This window comes from Mesoplodon bidens (assembly GCF_964165515.1).
Source record: "Mesoplodon bidens genome assembly, chromosome: 6".
In the NCBI taxonomy this organism is placed as follows: Eukaryota; Metazoa; Chordata; class Mammalia; order Artiodactyla; family Ziphiidae; genus Mesoplodon; species Mesoplodon bidens.
Window position 1 is genome coordinate 6,096,348 of NC_138162.1, and position 12,587 is coordinate 6,108,934.

General features: G+C 55.8%; 1 protein-coding gene across 1 annotated transcript in view; it reads right to left on the reverse strand.

Moving 5' to 3' along the window:
• The window catches only part of HMCN2 (hemicentin 2), a gene marked incomplete at its 5' end in the record, with an annotated part of 148,901 nt that overhangs the window by 115,022 nt on the left and 21,292 nt on the right, over positions 1-12,587 (reverse strand). Inside the window, 6 exons of the mRNA XM_081237656.1 lie at positions 766-1,029; positions 2,919-3,039; positions 3,918-4,024; positions 4,685-4,856; positions 11,024-11,146; positions 12,213-12,371. Of these exons, the coding sequence (XP_081093782.1) occupies positions 766-1,029; positions 2,919-3,039; positions 3,918-4,024; positions 4,685-4,856; positions 11,024-11,146; positions 12,213-12,371 (946 nt within the window). The remainder of the gene's footprint in view (positions 1-765; positions 1,030-2,918; positions 3,040-3,917; positions 4,025-4,684; positions 4,857-11,023; positions 11,147-12,212; positions 12,372-12,587) is intronic.

Consider the following 12,587-nt stretch of genomic DNA (forward strand, 5'->3'; position numbering starts at 1 on the left):
TCTGGGAGCTTCCAGCCCGGATGGTGAGACCGCAGGGACACACGGGAAACCAGCAAAAGCCACACGCATGGGAACCAACACAACGTGACCTACAATGACGTCACAGTAACAGCAGCCGTGTGGAGGGCTCCGGTCCACGGTTCCCACGTCCTGTGTGCAGCCTCTTGAGTACCCAGGAGCCGTCTTGTTATGTGCATTAGCTTATGGAACCCTTCGAGCAACCCTATAAAATGGGTGACCTCGGCTTCCCCAGCTATAAAATGGGAACACATCTCAGAACTGGTGTAAGCATTCCATGAGCTAATGCATGGCAAGCGCTTGGCCCAGGACTGTCCCATGGAAAGTGTTCAAAATGGTGACTAGATTACTATTACCATGACTTTGACTATGATAGTAATTATGACTAGGGAAGGGCATACCCATGCCCACTGCCCTGCCCACTGCTGTGTCTGCACTGCCTAGTACCGTGACCGACACAAAATGAATGTTGAATGCACAGGTGGATGGATGGACGGACAGATGGATGGATGCGTGGATGGATGCATGGATGGGTGGATGACTTTGCAGCAAATCCTTCAGCTGAAAGCTACATCTGAAGCATCTCACTATTTGGCATAATGTCTTGCAGAGCCTGCTGCCCAGAGAAGTTGAATGAAAAAGTATTTCCTAATCTAATCTAATCTAATCAGGAGAGCCTTCCGGAAAGAAGTGAGCCTCCAAGGGAGGGAACCAGGGAGCTGGGGGTGGTATGAGCCAATCACTCACCTGGGGCCACCCCACGGTAGGAAACTCCAGAGACACGGAGGAGGGGGTTTCCCTCATGGTCCTTGCCCTTCACCTTGAGGTAGAAGCGCTCCTGCGGGGTGCGGAAGGACGGCCCGCCCCACAGCTGATGGGTGGATCCGTCGGAGAGGAGCCGAGTGGGCAAAGTCAGGAGGGACCGCCCTGAGCTGTGCGAGAGCTCCATTGAGTCCAGGCGGCCGGGCGCCCGCAGGCCTGTGGAGTTGATCACCAGGGAGATGGGCACCCCTGCAGAGGGAAAGGCGAGGAAGGAGATGCTGCCATCTGTGCTGGGCTCCACGATCCTCCCCAAGCAGGGCCTCCAGGACCACAGTCAGAGAGCAGCCTGCTTGGCCGGCCTTCACCCGCTCCCTCACCTCTTCCCCGGGCTAACTAATGCTGGGTGGGATAAGGAGAGAAGCGGGGGCTTGCTACTGTCCGTGGTCCTGAAACACCAGTGTCCCTCCAACCCACGGCTTCCCAGGGCTACATCCCCTCTACTGTGCAGACTGGGGTGCTCACTGAGCAGAACTGGGAAGGGGTACCCCCACCCTTGCCCCGCCACTAACTCTGGTGCTGTTGGTCGTCAGGCAGGCTCTGGGACCGGCCGAGGTGAGACACACGCCCCGGTTTGGGAATGCTGACCCCTGCCCATCCTTTCCCCATGTTCATCTTTCCTTTGGTTTCCTTTACTATCTTGTTGAAATGTACTTTTCACACTATCCCAGGACAGACAGAACTGGACTTGGGTTTTATAATCTCCTAAATTTATGTGGGAACGGTCAGGTCGCTCCCTTTGCAGATGGCTCTTCATTGTTTTTTTCCTCTCACTGATCATAAACTGGGGACCAGAGGATGTGGTCCAGGAAGTGCCTTCAAATTTTTGAAAAAATATCAAACAATCTGGAAGGGGCATATACAAATCTAGAGGTCCAGATTCCTTTGAAAAATCGAGTGTGTCAGTGCTGGGCGCCATTCCCACGTTGCAACAAGCAGCCAACGGCACGTAGCAGCTGTTCCTGTGGCCCGGACCCCCACTGTCCAGTTAGCCACAGCCTCGCCCACTCCCTGGTGCCCCTGGCACTGAGATCAATCGCTATTTATCATTTGCAATTGCCCTGCTGTTTCTCTGTCTCTTTTGGATGTCTGGGACCCACATCTTTATCAAAAGCAGAAACCAAAAGAGGGTCACAGATGGGCCCCTTCACCCTCTTCCACTGGAGACTGGTCAGTTTTCAACCCCCACTGTAGCACTTCATGTAGGGTTTCTTTTCTCTCTTGGCTTTAGAATAGGAACTAAGTTTCTCTGCCTCCTGCCCTCCCTCCTACTGGCAAAAACAAACACGACATGAGCAAGCAAACCCCTTCTCATTTTGAAGATATTACTGCTGGTCCTGGCAGGGAAACCCACAAGGGCTGACAAGAATGACAGACATTAGAGGAGATACAGACTAGAAAGAAAGCCCTAAGGATCCAGCACACACCATTTGGGGTCACTATTCTGTGGTCCCAAGTTAGCCTGACCTGGTCTAGTCCCCCCCATCTCTGCTCAGCTGGTCCTAGCAAAATCCTCTGGATGGACCCGTGGCAAGACACCATATTTTCCAAACTATAAATGGGGACCCTGGTCTGGCTACCCGATGGCATTTCCTGGCATGAGGCTCTGGCACCCTGAGCCAGAAGCCTCTGCCTGCTCGGGGGCCCAGCTTTCTCCAGGTGGAGCCATGATGGGGTATGTAGGCAACCTCAGAACCCAGTGCGCGGCTTCTCATTGGAAAACTGATCCTGCGCCTCCAACATCCCCCCAGGCTATCAGCCTCCAGGGGCATCTAAATGTCCATCAGGACACTCGTTCCCTTGGAGTGAGACACTGGTCCCCCTTTCGGGAAAGGTGTCCACTCAAGCACCTCTGAATGTATTGGACCAGCCTGGTGTTTACTGGAAGAAGTGGGGCTCTGGACAGACAAATCTCGACAAAGAGCAAGGGGAAGGAGTAGTAAGGGGGACTGCGTGAGGTCCTGGAAGCCTTGGGGGGGCAGGGAGGAAGTTCTAAAGGTAAATGGTCCCACGGTCACCTGGGCTGGAGCCGACAGAGGGAGTGGTGGCCCTGAATCGCCCTGGGGCCAGGAGCACCATACCTTGCAGGGGCCACTCGATGGTGTGGTTGAGGTCCAGGGAGGGCTGAGTGGAGAAGCCAGCTCGGAAGTCGATGTTGCTGATGCCCGTGATCCTGACCGAATGGCGGCCGCTGCTATAGACCTAGCACAGGCCCAGGCCCACGTCACCGGGGCATCCGAACCCAGCACCCCAGCTCCAGGCGGGAGGCGGCCCACCTGACCCGGCCTGGGGTTGGCAGCTGGAATTCTCCCGCCGTTGCATACAGGTGGGCAACTTACCTGCTCCCTGGGGGCCCAGCACGATGCTCCCCAGATGAAGTGGAAGAAACCCAGCTAGGGCACTGTCCTGAGCGGCCCTCTCGAAGCTGCCCTGCCTTTCCCACTACCACCGCCCCCAACACCCGCGGGTCTGGTCTGTCCCCCTGCACGTCTAACCCCTGCCTTGCCTTCCCCATTGGCAGGAGAGCTCTTGGCTCAAAGATGCTCAGAGTTTGAAGGATAGCGGTGCCTGCAGCACACAGCCCTGTGCCTGGCGCCCAGTAGGGGCTCCGTACGTGTTTGCCTGATCAGCAAGAGTCATATCCTCCTGAAGCAGCAGCCTGCCCCATCCCAGGATACTCTGTCAGGAGCCCAGCCTGCCCCCAGCACTTGCAGATTAGAGCAGACCCCGCTCCCCCTGCCAGCCCTGTCCCTCTGAGCCCAAGGTCACCCTTGCTGCTTCTGTGCACTCTTCACAGGACAGCTCAGTCACCCACCTGGACACTCAAGTGGTTCCTGTAAGCCCTTCTTAGAAGCTCCCTGACTAACCCCAAACCACTCCACTTCCTCTCACTGACGCAAGGCAGAATACTCCTCTTCCGTTCTTGACCCTCTACTTCTACTGATATGCCCACATCACTATCCACGCTCCAGCTCTCAGCTTCGCAGGGCCCCAGGCTCCCTGGGGCCAGGCAAGAGGGAGGTGGTATCTCAGGTCAGTGAAGCTGGTCTCCCCAACCCCAGGACCCCAAGGCCCCCTACCTTGATGGACCACAGCCCGGGATGCTCAGGCTTAAAGGCCACAACCTTGGCCGAGTCAGGGATGTTGAGGAGCACGTCGAGGCCCTCGTCCCTCTGCAGGATCTGCCCTGTGGGAGCCCCAAGGGCCGCTTAGTCCCCAACCACTTCCTGGGGGTGACAGCGGCCCACCCTGTCCCCTGGAACCCACAGTGCTCCAAAAACCAGCCTCGGGCTTCCTAGAGGAACTGACAAGAGGCCTTTGGTGGTACCCGGGCCTCTATCTTACCCTGATCTCCATCCTCATCCCTCCCCAGGTGCCAGCTGTACCCCTGGCCTCTGGACCTGAACACTCAGGACATCCGCAGGGCACCATGGGGCCAGGACACCGGGTCTAAGTCGCACTGACCCTGGGCGACCTGACAAGTCACTCCACCTCCCAGAGCCCCAGCTTCCCATCTCTACGATGTGCCACTAATTCTTGCCCCCACGGACTCTCCAGGACACTGAAGAGTTCCCCTGAGGGAACACGGGGAAGAGGCCATGTGATCCTTGAAGCCCAGGGACTGTCATTATTTTAATTCCCCAGCTGGGCTGCTAATGGCCTTCCTGCTTCCTCACCTACCACGGGTACCCTCTGTGCCCTTCACTTGGCATTCCCCCTACCCTCCTTGCTCCTGGAGCCTTATGTCCAAACCCCCTATCACCCCAGGGCCTCTCTCTTTGTCCCATTCTGGACTCCCAGCTCAGTCTCAGGGCCAAGGTGGAGGCCAGCCCTGGGGCGCACGTACCCAGCGGGTCTTGGACTTCGATCTCGGGCCCGGGGCCACTCAGGGAGATGGTGACCTCCTTCAGGCTGGGGTCAAAGGGGATCTTCCACGTGTGCTCACTGCCTTCCTCGTGGTCCGTGGACAGCAGGTGCACCTTGGAGGCCTGCATTGCTGACTCCACCCACTTCAGCACCTGGAAGGCAGGTGTGAGAAGCTGACACTAGCAGGTGCCCGTGATGTCTTGCTTGTGTCTGGCCCACAGGAGGTGGGTCCCCAACACGCTGCCAGCTGTGTGCAAAATCCGGTCCCCCAGTGGCTTTTAGGCAGTATACAGGCTTTCCAGGTCACCTGAGGCCACACCACTCCCCACTGCCCTCTACTAGGCCCGATTCACACGTCACTACCCTCTTGGCCTGTGGGCTCAGAACTGTGACACCTGAATGAAGGCATCCAGAGGACTCAGCTGGGACAGAAGGAGCAAAGGATGACCTCTGCTGGGAAGACTTCCCTCCTTCGTCACATGGCCAACTTCTGTGACACCCATCACCTCCTCCAGGAAGCCCTCCTGATGCCTCCTACACACTGATGAACTCTGGAGATCCGGAATCTCTCCCAGAGCAATGTGGTTCACCATCCCCTGCCCAAGGGGCCTCAGACCACATGCTCATCTGGACACCATGCTGTCTAAGCAGGACCATGTCTCTAAGCAGACAGCAAAGGCAGCCCCCTCCTGACCCTTGTCACAACACTGAGAAATCTTATATCCTTTGTTTCTACAACTGCTTTTATTCATTCTGAAATCTTACTCTTTCAGACAGGTCCCATTGAAAATCAGGTAACAGGTAACTCTCTCTCCAAAATACCATACCACTTATTTTCCTGAATAAGGGAACAATCAGATGAATTCACAACACAGGACATTGTATAATCAATACCTCTCCAACAAGTTAGTGGCATGAAAACATGGTGGACTACTCCAGATTTAAGGAAACTTAACAGACATAAGAACCCAATGAAATGCACAGCCCTTGATTAAATCCTGATTTGACATTTTGAGGACAAATAGGGAAAGCTGAATATGGGCTTGGCATCAGCTGATACTAGCGAAGTACTAGTCATTTTATCAGGTGATATTGTGGGTTATGCTGGAGTCTATCTTTTTTTTTTTTTTAATTTATTTTTGGCTGCACTGGGTCTTCGTTGCTGCGAGCGGGTTTTGTCTCTAGTTGCAGCGAGCAGGGGCTACTCTTCGTTGCAGTGTAGGGGCTTCCCATTGCGGCGGCTTCTCTTGTTGCGGAGCATGGGCTCCAGGTGAGTGGGCTTCAGTAGTTGTGGCACTTGGGCTCAGTAGTTGTGGCTCACGGGCTCTAGAGCGCAGGCTCAGTAGTCGTGGCACATGGGCTTAGCTGCTCTGCGGCTTGTGGGATCTTCCCGGACCAGGGCTCAAGCCCGTGTCCCCTGCATCGGCAGGCAGATTCTTAACCACTGCGCCACCAGGGAAGTCCCTGTTTTTCCTTTTCTATATCTTTGACACTTCTCACAGAAAATTTTTAAGCAAAAATCAATTAAAAGGAACAAGTATGTCTTTACAAGCATGACTTTAGAATATACCTGAGCAACCATAGGGGTATCCTGTCGCTTACCAGTTCTAATCAACAGGAAGTGACTTCCTGGAATACTGTTTGGAGAAATGTGAAGCCACATTCAGCCTCAATTAGAAAAACATCTGTGATTGATCAGCAATGTCTGCCATGGATCTGGAATTAGAACGTGGTGTCTATCTAGCATGCTACATATTGGCCCTCCTCGCTCTAAATGACAGTCCTCCAGCTCTGCCTACCATGTGATCTTCCATGGAAGGGAAAGGAAACAGAAGGGAATTGGAAGAATTGCTCGAGATTTGGAAAATGAATATGTTTTGGTCAGACTGAGCTGGAGCATATGCGCCTAGATTGTACAGCTAGATTTCAGTTATCACTGGACAAGAATTCTGTGTTCTGAAAACTCCTCTGTTTTTATATTTGGAGCTACTTCACTCATCTGGTTTTGCCCAACTTTCTAAGTGATGTTTCTCTTGAAAAGATCCCACCTATTTTGGTTAAGAAATGAGGACAAGGTTCTTTGTCCAGGTGGAGGTAGACCAGAAGCAGCAGCCAAGGCTCCCAGCTAGAAAGGCAGACAGAAGCTGGTGAAGTAAGCGAGGCGGCTCCCCGGCAGCAAAGCAACAGCTCTGTGACCACTGTCCTCCTCCCCCCGGGGCCAGGCCTTGTCAGGGGTCAGGAGGAGATCAGAAATGAGCAAAGCTGCCAGGAGGTGGGTGGCAGCACCAGGTGACAATCACCCAGACGAGTCACACCCGCTACTGTGTTGCAACTGTCATTACAAGCTCTTTGTAGGATTTTCTGATGGAGAGAAGATGCCCAAGAGCTCAGGCTACTGCACCGAGAGGGCTGAGATGGGACAGGAGGCCAGCGACCCCATCAGGAGGCGGCCCGCCCATGAGGGCTGCCCTGTGAAGCACATCACCCCTCGGGACCTGGGGGTGCTGACCCTCTTGCGGCTGCGGGCCCAGGCCTGCGGGCAAAGCCTTCTGGACCTGGCGATGGCCCGGGGACTCAGAGAGGAATCGGGGGAAACTTCTGAGCAGAGAGACTTCATCGGGCAAGCGTAATGTTTATTTGCAAAGGTAATGGCTTCCAGATGTTAGCAGGACGGGGGTGCCTGGGAGCCAGCAATGCACTGGGGCTCATCTCTGTTGCTGATGGGGAAGGAATGAGAGAATCTGGCGCTGCTACCCTGGCCAGATGGTTGCCGCTCAGCCGTTCACAGCGGATAAATCATCCCCCGAGGCTCCCCCCCAAAGCATCTGACAGTCAGGGTGAGGAAGCCGAGAGGGGAAGCTGGGGACGGGGGCGCCAAATGGGCCTCAAGAACCACAGATCAGAAAACTGAGGGCCTTTGACAACTGGGCACAGGGCCCAGCCTCTACTTTCCTGAGAACCTTTTCCAGAGAAAGCTCTTACCCTTGAGGGGGCTTCGCTAGAGCTGGGCGGGGGGTGGTGTATTCTGCGCTCCACACAGAAGCACAGGGGCTGGAGGTATGGCCACCACTAACCCTCACCCAGGGCTCCCTGGTGCCTGGCCTCATGCAGAGGTCTTCCTCCTACCCTTGTCACCATCTCTCCAGGCAGTAGCCCTCATAACCCAACTGCGCACCTGAGGAAACAGAGGCCCAGAGAGGTTAAGTGCTGTGCTCAAGGTCACATAGCAGACAGGCGGTAGAGCTGGGGTCTGAAGAGAGCATGTGACCTTAACCCCCCACCACCGCACCTCCTCTGGGAAGGGTCCAGGATGAGGTCATCTCCAGGGCCTGTCTCCTGATCTGTTAATCCAAACCACCTGTTAATCTGACCTCCCCTCCCCCTCCCCCTCCCCCTCCCCCTTACTGTCTTAGAGGGCAGTTCACCTTTCCCCTGGTTAATGCCCAGATTCTGAGCAATTTGTCATATTTGTACCTGCTGTTGCTGGACAGTGAAAGAGCCTGAGTCCCCGGAATGGGACTTTCCAGGACCCCAGAGGGCTTCAGGATGATGGGCTTTCCCAGAAATTCTGACCATTCTGTTGGAGCTGGGGACAGGACGTTGAGCTGGGTCTAAGCTGGGGGGAAGCCTGTGGGACAGATGTGCTGGGGCAAGGAGGTTCTTGGACCTAGCTACGTCCTAATTAAAAATGCACACCTCTGGGGACTTTCCTGGTGGTCCAAGGGTTAAGACTCCGTGCTGCCAATGCAGGGGGCACGGTTTCGATCCCAGGTCGGGGAACTAAGACCCCACATGCTGCGCAGCATGGCCAAAAAAAAAATGCACACCTCTGGGACAGGCCCAAGGGGTCACACTGCCTGCCTCCCCTGTCCGTTGAAGGATGGCAAAAGCTACAGATTACCCCTCCCAGGGGGAGAGGATCTTCACCCTCCTTTAGTTACTCTGGAATCTCAAAGGTGGAAAAAGCTAAACGCCCGAAAGCACAGAGACCTGAGCTTGATGGATTATCTCTCGGCGCCCAGCACCTAAAGCTGCACCAGCGCAGAGAAGGTGCTCGATAAATGAAGGGAAGAGAGAATGCAAAATGTGTCTTTCCTGCCATACTGGACATACTTTGACATGGTCAAAGAACTGACTACACAGGCAGGGTTTGGGGGACTTTTGCAACTTCTTCTAGCTGGAGCCCCCTTGGCTTGGGCAAAGGCACTGTTCCCTCTCCTGGGGGGATGACCAGAGCCCTGGCTGCCCCGGTTACTTTCCCAGGCTTGCCAAATGTCTGGGGCCAGGTACAAGGCATGAAGCTAACGAATGACAGAGCTCTATTCAGGAAGGAGAGGGATCCAGGTCCCTAGCCAGGGGCAGCCAATCCTGGCCATCGGATGTCCTACCACGTCAGACGTGTCCTGCCCGGCCAGGCTGCCACGGCAGAAGCTCTATTCAGGAAGGAGAGGGATCCAGGTCCCTAGCCAGGGGCAGCCAATCCTGGCCATCAGATATCCTACCACATCAGACGTGTCCTGCCTGGCCAGGCTGCCACGGCAGAAGGCTGGCACCACAGCCAGGAGCCAGGGGTTCGCCCCAGGTTCCATGGCTCGAGGGAGAGGCTAGGAGAGACCAGCCCCACACCTGAGCAAGTGGTCCTCCACCGACCCACCCAGATGCCTGACATCTGATTTGCCCCAGCAGGAACCCAGGTCCTGAGCAACTGCCCAGACAGGACAACCCCCCAAACAAGGACCAAGCCATCATTCCACTCTGAAATGCCTCCCACCCTTGCTTGGGCGGCTTAGTGCCAGAGCAAGCTGACATGCCAAAAGAAATAAATCCTAATGTGTAGCAGAGAACCATAAACGCCATCTTTCAACAGGGAGCGAAGGCGCTAACCTAAACACGGCCCTGGAGATCATAAATATACAACATACCATACCCTCTCCCGGAGGCAAGGGCAGGGCTGGCTCGAGGCCGCGGTGGCCTCAGAGATGCTGTTCCTCTCATCTTCCTCTTCCTTACGCACAAGGGACTCCATGTCATCCATTCACCAGCTACTTACCAAACACCTGCTCCATGCTGGTGGCTGTACCAGGTGCTGGAGATACAGTAGCAAACAGGGACTTAAGGGCCCTGGCCTCAGGGAGCTCACAGCCTAATGGCATTAAATAATCGCACAGCTGCAAAATTACGATTATATAAAGCAGTACAGAGAGCTGGGAGAGGGTATGAAAGGAGACTTAATCTTGATGGGAAATCGAGGAAGCTGCATTTCAGCTAAGACTGGGAAGATGAGGGGCCAGGGGAGGAGAAGCTGGAAAAACAAGCCACACGAGCAAAGGCCCTGGGGGAGGAAAGACACGGGGCACTGAAGAAAGAGCAGAGAGGCCAGCAGGGCGGCAGCAGTGGGCAAGGGGGAGAGCACAGGTGATAGGCTCAGAGAGACGGAGCTTAGATAAGGGTCTGGACCTGTTCCAGGGGACAATGGGGTGGGACCTGTTGGTCAGTGAGTGAGAGGATCCAGTGGGATGCAGGACCGGCTCATACAGGCTCAAGAAAGCCGATTATAAGCATCACATCCCATGCTCTGTGACTTCATGACGGCAGCTTGAAACCAGCCAAAGTAGGAGTATTTACACCATGGAAGTGGGCATTCTTGTTCCTTCCAGAGAGAGATGGTTGTGAAACATTTACTGACATGCCACCGGAAGGATCCCTCTGGCTCCTGGGGAGGAATGGACGTGCTGGGCAGAGGGAAAGCGGGGAGAGACCTGAGCAACTGATGGAGCCTGGAGGGGAGGAAGGGCAGGCACCTGGTCCAAGACCGAGATGAGGACACAGACACCTGGTCAGTGCTGGGGCATCAGCAGCCCTGCACATCAGGCTTCGGGGCCAAGCAAGCCTCTCCCTGCCAAGTCCCCAAGCTCGACTTCCTGTCCCAGCAACACAGCCCAAATCTGATGGCCGCCCCCCATGCTCCTCCACCCCCCACTCCTGGGCTCCTCGACTCTGGGGAGAAGCTCCCCCTACACCCCCCACTCTGCCAGTCTTTGTTAGATCTATCCTACCAGCCTGGACCTCCTGGGGGACCTGGGCTAAAACCCAGGGTGCTCCTTCAAGCCCCAATCTTTTTACCGGCAAAACTGAGAAACCCTCAGCACCTGCTTTTGGGGCGAGTGAGAGGGTTTGGCCAGATGATGCCCCAAATCCCTGAGAACCGGGCTTCCTGTGCTTCCTGCTGTGACGTGAGCGCTCAGCACTGCTCATCTGTTACGGCAACCAACCCATGGGCCGAGCCACCCAGAGATGCAGCATGTCAGGGCCAGCTCACCTCGGTCACCTGCTGCCTGTCCAGGTGGAACACCTGCCCGGAGCTGGTGGCAGCAATCTCCTCATAGGCCAGGTAGCCAGGATGAGTACGGTCACCACAGTCCCCCGTCAGCACAAAGACCACCTAGAAGAGAGACAGGCAGCCTGGCTCATGGCTCGTCTGCCACCTTCTACAGGCGTGAGTCGCAGGGCCAGAACCAGGGAGGAGTGACCTGGAGAAAGCCCCTTCCTCTCTCTGGGCTCAGGCGATGCGTCTGTAAAATGGGAATGATATGAGTTCCCACCCCGTGCGGGTCAGGACTGATGCAGGTCACGTGTTCATCACAGGGCCAGGAATACAGTAGGTGCTCGATAAATGGGAGCCGTTCTCAAATCTACGAGGAAGGGAATGGAAATCGACTCCGCTCCAAGTGGGCCCTGGAGGCGGCAGAGCTAGAAGAACCTTGGAGAACCCGAGTTTGTTCTAGACGGGAGAGCAGAGAGGCGTCCCAGCCCTTGAGGTCTTTCCCAAGGATTCCAGCGGGCGGGCCCTCCTTCCTTCCCTGCACATATCTCCTCCCCAACCCCTCTCTGTGAAAGCAAGAAGCAAAAGCCCCAGCACATCTTCCAGACCCTTAGACAATGGGAGGAGAATGACGGGCAGCAGAGGCGACGCCAGGAGGAAGATGGATTGCCCGGGCTCTGACGGGGTGTGAAGGGAGCGGCGTGGTGTGGCCTTTATCAAAAATGGGTCTCGTAGATAGCTAGTGGGAAGCAGCCGCATAGCACAGGGAGACCAGCTCGGTGCTTTGTGACTGCCTGGAGGGGTGGGATAGGGAGGGTGGGAGGGAGGGAGACGCAAGAGGGAAGAGATATGGGAACATATGTATATGAATAACTGATTCACTTCGTTATAAAGCAGAAACTAACACACCATTGTAAAGCAATTATACTCCAATAAAGATGTAAAAAAAAAAAAAAAAGGGGTCTCACCAGGGAGGCCTGCGGCCTGGCGGACGGGGCGGGAGCATGAGAACACACTTGGACCTCACAGCCCAGCTCGGTCAGTGGGCTGGTCGGCACCGCTGGCGGAGGCTGACCCCGAGAAGCACCAGCTCAGCTGTCCGGCGGGGGTTGGAGGGAGGGAGTGGGGGGCTTGGGGCGGCCCTCGGAGACCCCAGCTTCCCCAGCAGCCCCTCATGGTGGCTCACCTGCGACTGTTTAAGCTGCAGCAGCTGCAGCACCTCGTCCTTCTTGTGGTAGTCCTTGGCGCGGGCGTCCGAGAAAACGTAGATGAAGGAGCCGGGGTTGGAGACCTCCACGGCAGCCTTGATGGCCCCCATGCTCATCTCTGGGCAGTCCCCACCTCCCTGCAGGACAGGGCAGCTCAGCGGCTGCCGCCCACCTCCTCGCCGTGGGGACCACCCAGGGAGGTGGGGGGTCCCCTCCAGTGGCCCCTGTCCCACCCATCCAGGGTCAGGCCAGGGCCCCAGCCACTCCCTTCCCTGAGACACAGTGTAGCATCCAATCCGCTTCATCTCTCATTCATTCATTCACTCCTTCATTCACTCACTCATTCCTTCATT